Genomic DNA, 5499 nt, shown 5'->3' on the forward strand with positions numbered 1-5499 from the left:
CCTGAAGTCTGGATAAGTATCCACGACCTTAATGCCGCGGTGAAGGGGATGAAGACGGGGAAGTCTCCTGGTAGCGACGGCATATATCCGGAATATGTCAAAAAGTTGTGGGAACTGCGGCCGGGCGTACTTAGGGACTTATTCAACCTATGCCTCGAACAGAGAAAGTTCCCTGGTCTTTGGAAAACCGCTGAAGCGGTCATGTTAATAAAGAAAAAAGGGATAGTGGATAACGTAAAGGCATATAGGTTGATCTCCCTGCTGCCTGTCTTGGGCAAATTATTTGAAAGGCTACTATGGGTGAAGATTGATGAGAGGTATCGAGTGAATGTAGGCCACAGCTCGAGGCAATACGGGTTCCGTGCGGGGAGAGGCACCGGCGACGCCTTGTTCAGAGTGCGGGAAGCGGTGCTGACCAGTGACACCAAATATGTCCTGGGCGTCTTTGTGGACATAGCGGCGGCCTTCGACACGGTATGGTGGCCGAAAGTGTTGCACAGGCTTAGGTTGGCCGGGGTTTCGCGTAATGTGTACGAAGTGGTGCGCGACTACTTTCGAGGTCGCGAAGTAGTTATGACGTCGGGTGTGGGTGAAGTGAGGAGCGGCATGACTAGGGGATGCCCGCAGGGCTCGGTCCTTGGACCGAGATTCTGGGGCATACTCCTGGATGCCCTGCTGGAGGAGCGGATCCAGGGAGTGGAGATCTTGGCCTACGCCGACGACCTGTTGCTCCTGGTGATGGGTGACAGTCGGGCCGAGTTGGAGGATTGCGGGAACGCAGCATTGGTTCGGGTCAACGAATGGGTCAGGGATAACCGACTACAAATCGCCGGGACAAAGACCCAGATGATGATGCTGAAAGGAAGCCTGAAAAGAAAGCCAATCCTTAAAGTTGGGGGTGAGCCTGTTAAATATAAATCCTCTGTCCGTTATTTAGGTGTCGTCCTTGACGAGAAATGGTCTTACCTTCCGCATTTAGTGGAGGTCAAGGCGAAAGTGGTTATGATGGTATCGAAACTGAAGGGCGTCATGAGAGCAGAATGGGGGATGGGAAGAAGATCGCTCCGGACCATCTACTCCGGGCTATTCCTGGGTGTGGCATTATACGGTGTGGAACTGTGGGGTGAGAGGTTGGAGAACTCCCACCTACGGAGAAAACTCGCCTCCATCCAGAGATGTATGCTGGTTGCGATGATGCCGGTGTGCAGGACGTCTTCCACGGAGTCGCTGCAGGTGTTGGGTGGCTGTCCTCCCCTGCACCTTGTGGCTGCTGGGAGATATGTGGGTTTCCTAAAAAAGAAAGGCGTAAATAAGGTAATCTTAGAAATAGGCTGTGATACCGAGGTAACCAAGAAATCTTTAATAAAAAAGGGTATAAAAAATAAAGTAATGGCCGTATGGCAAAGTGGATGGGACAACAGTGAAAGGGGTAGGGTCACTTACCGTTTTGTTCCCAGGGTTAAAGACAGGTGGCCGGCGTGGATGCGTATTGGTTTGCATCTTGGCTTCGCTCTTACTGGGCATGGTCCGATAAGAGAAAACCTCCATAGATTGGGTTTAGAAGAATCGGACCGGTGTTCCTGTGGAGAGGTGGAGTCGGTCGTGCATATGCTGGGCTCCTGTCCTTTGTACGGAGAGATAAGGTTCCGGTACTTAACCACACAAGGCTTGCGTACATGGGATGAGATACAACTCAAAAAGGTAATGTTGACTGAACAAAGTTATTCGAACTTCAAAACATTTGTGGACGCCTTGTTCTGTGTGAGAAGAAATTTACCGTGATTATGTTTGGTTGTGTAAGTAATAGAGGTTTTATTTATTTCTGTGTTATTCGTTTGGAGATATCTTATTTATTTACTTTTTAAATTATTGCGATATTTATATTTTTATAGGTGTGATATATGACTGTGATATTTTTACCTTATTGTTCATCCGACGTGCGTTGGAACTGTTGTCTTCGGAAACTCCAGGATTGTGGCGGGCTGGATCCTGCTGGGGACCTAAAACAAAGAGAAAGTAGATGAGGGGGCTGCATATGTCTTACCTTCGGCCAGTCGTCCGAGTGTGCTGTGTAGCTACAGCTGATGACTCAAACTACATCTAACGATGGGTCAGGTCCCAGATAAATCTGTTGATGACAGGGTATTGGTTTTAATTTCTATGTTGGGTGAAGATGATGTGAGTTGAGAGAGAGTGTGAATGTGGAGGATGGCTATCCTGGTGTGCCGGGGGTCGGTCACCGCGGAGGAAGGTCTGGGTGCGGTTCCGCCTTGGCAACGGTTACTCGTGTCCGTCTCCTGTGGGGCTGCCGAACAGAAGCGTATGCTTGCCCCTACTGTCGTCAAGGCTTCCGGTAGCTATAAACGCTGAGTGAGGCTGAGATGGCAGAGGGAGGGCCTTTGGGCTCCGTGCGGCTGCGTGGAGGGTTGGTGTGCGCCGTCGGGGGAGGGTTCGAGGGGCGTGCCGGGGGTCTGGTCGTGGCCTGGACTGGATGCCGCGGGAGTGGTCGCTGGTGCGGTGGAGGGTCGTCCTGGGTGAGTATGGCGGGAAGGTGTGAATTTAATGTTGTCCTGCGTTGGTCCTAGTTAGTGAAATTCAGGTGAGTCGGCAGTGGTTTCCTGGTGCGTGGGGCCCCGCCTCCACGTGGCAGGGATGGTAACTTCTCCCCTTGGGGAGAAGGCAAAGTGGGCGAGAATATATGTGAGGAGAGAATGAAGCGGCTATGGGCTATGCCCTGGTACCGCATGTTGTGTCGAGTCTGTGTTGTGTGTGTGTGACCTTTGGGGCTGCCGCCGGCGCCCTCGTTTCCGCCGCCTTCGGGTGTTTTTGGCACCCTTTGTAGTTGGCAGTATGAGGGCCACCGCAAAGGACGCACTTGGCAGGCGCATCCTTTGCTTTGGAGCAGGAAGCCGTCCGGTGGTCACCGGCGCACTTAACGCAACGAGGTGCACCATTGCACATTCGTTGGGAGTGGCCGTAACGCGGACAGCGATGACACTGACCGACTTCCGTCTTCTTCTTGGCGCTCTCGACCGTTATGGTTAAACTCATGACCGTCTTGAGGTCGAAGATCCGCTTGGAGTCTGCGGTCTTTTTCAAGACACACAGGACTAACGGGATCGGCCCTTCTTTCAGAGCCCTGGCGCATACGTTTTACCGTATCGGGCCAGAATCCCTGTTTTCTCAGGTCGGCAGCAATGCTGTCCTCCCCGATACTGGTAGGGACGCCTCGAAAAACCACCTTTAACGGCTTTTCCTCCGGTAGAGAAAATGTGTGGTACTGGTGTTTACCAGCCATCAACATCTTCACCAGGGCGCGATAGGCTTCCGCGGTGGGGAGCTCAATCTTGATTTCTTGCGGAACCGCTCTGGCTTTCGTAAAGGCGATCCGAAGTCTCGCCATCTCTGCCGAAATGGAATCCCAGTTTTCCTTCGCATGAAGGATTACCGGGGGGACCCGCTTGGAAACGTGTTCCAAGCGAGGACGCACGGCCTCCGAGTACTCCGCGCTGGTCGTCGCATCCTCTAGGGAAGCAGTACGGCCTGATGTACCTGTCTCGGCTGCCGCCTCCGCTGGGGAGGCAGTTCTGCCAGTGACTGGTGTCGTTTTGGTCGCCGCCTTCACGGGGGAGGCGGTGCGGCCTGATGATTTGGCTGCCGCCTCCACAGGGGAGGCAGTCTTGCCAGGAACGGGGATGACGTTGGTCGCCGCCTCCACGCGGGAGGCGGTGCGGCCTGATGGTTTGGCTGCCGCCTCCACTTTGGAGGCAGTTCTGCCGGGGGTGGTATTGGTTGCCGCCTTCACGGGGATGGCGGATCTAACCTTCCGTTTAGTCGTCGCCTTCAACGGGGAAGGCGGACGGCTCGGTGGAACGGGTCTCAATGTCCCGTTGTTGTCGATGGTGTGGGTGTCGACCACGCTTGCTAACAAGCGAAAATCTGCACACGACGTGGATAAGCCTTTTCCATTTTTAAACGACATTTCTGCCGATTAAAATGGAGGCGAAAACTCACTGATTGTGTCCCTTACGGGAACCAGACCCTAAAAAGGGCGTTTTAGTTTCGAAAGAAACTTACCTACTCCGGATTACTCTTGTCGAGGTCACCCAGGCAGAACTCGAATCTTCCTCCTTCCTTCGCTCACGCTGCAGGTGGTGGATTCTTCAAACTTCTCTCCAGGCGATGTTGCACTCCTCAAGGCACTACACGGACTCGTTCTCTGAGAGAGAGTAATGTCCTCTGAGTCGAACGGCCTTCCTTTTTAACTCGGCTCCATGAATGCCGACCAATGGGGTGCGTCCGACCATTCGGCACGGCCTTCCCAGTGTTGGAAGGGAAGGTAAGCGTGGTAACACCCTCTCCCTCAAGAGGCCGCGCCGGGTTGTCGGGCTTGTTGCCGGCGTGGTGGAGGTGCCGGGCGAAGATCGTTCACGTGGACCTTGGTGGCTTCCGCGGTGTTGAACCGTCTAACCCAATAAGTGTTGGTTCCAGCGGCACTGATAATGATGTGAGGTCCGTTCCAACGTGGGGCGAAGGGCTTAAGAGGTATTTTGTGGCTGCGTTCCATGACTTTATCACCGGGTGTGAATTGAATTCGTGGAGGAACCTCTCCTGCGTATCGTTGCCGGTATCTATGTTCGTTTATATGGGCGCGTCGTATTCGTTCTTGTCTTCTTTCTTCTCCGTTAGGGGCTTGGTTGGGTGCCGGATCTTCGGCGAACCATTCTCCAGGTTTACGGAGCTCGTAACCCAATAGCAGAAGAGCCGGTGTTTGTTTCGTTGCGGCATTTCTTCGAGACCGGATGTCGAATAGAGCGGTTTGCAGGTGTTTGTCCCAGTTATTGGTATTGTGTCCTTGTAGTTGCAGACGTAGGCATTTTTTTAAGTCCTGTATTCGTCGTTCTGTCGGGTTGACTTGGGGGTGGTATATCGGCGTAGTCCATTGAAGACATCCCCACCGTCGGAGTGCACCGTCCCATTCGATGGATATGAATTGTGGGCCGTTGTCAGAAAGGATAGCCCTGGGGTACCCGAATCGTGGGAATACTTCTACGTCCATTATACGGATGACGTCCGCGGTGTCCGTCCTTTGGATGGGGAACGTCTCCACCCAGCGGCTGAACAAGTCTGTGATAACCAGTATGTGGCGGTTACCAGTAGTGGTAGCATTGTATGGTCCCATTAGGTCTACCGCAATCACTTCCCAGGGCATTGTGGGCTCATGTGGCCGAAGAGGGGCCCTTTCCTGGAGTGGGCCGCGTTTTAGTGAGGCACACGCCCAACAGGTGCGTACGTGTTGGCGAACGTCGTCGTCCAAGTTTAGTCAGTAATAGTGACGTGCTATGGCTCGTGTAGTTTCTTCCGCTCTTGGGTGCCCTGCACTTGGTGAATCGTGGTACACGAATAATACGTGCTCCTGCATGTCTGTGGGTACGACGAGTCTGTTGCCTTCATCATTTCTTCGCCAAAGCAGGTCGTCAGCAACCACGTATTCCCTTA

General features: G+C 53.3%; 1 protein-coding gene across 1 annotated transcript; it reads right to left on the reverse strand.

Annotated features, from left to right (window-relative positions):
- Positions 1-4363: 4363 nt before the first annotated feature.
- Positions 4364-5059, reverse strand: LOC139431401 (uncharacterized). The gene has a single exon (XM_071199060.1). It carries the CDS (start codon positions 5057-5059, stop codon positions 4364-4366), a length of 696 nt encoding a protein of 231 aa, XP_071055161.1.
- Between the last annotated feature and the right edge of the window lie 440 nt (positions 5060-5499).

This window comes from Onthophagus taurus, chromosome 8, assembly GCF_036711975.1.
Source record: "Onthophagus taurus isolate NC chromosome 8, IU_Otau_3.0, whole genome shotgun sequence".
Taxonomy (NCBI): Eukaryota; Metazoa; Arthropoda; class Insecta; order Coleoptera; family Scarabaeidae; genus Onthophagus; species Onthophagus taurus.

Bases quoted from the DNA above. Each gene is read 5' to 3' on its own strand.
- LOC139431401 (XM_071199060.1), bottom strand. From the start codon at position 5,059: ATGGACGTAGAAGTATTCCCACGATTCGGGTACCCCAGGGCTATCCTT.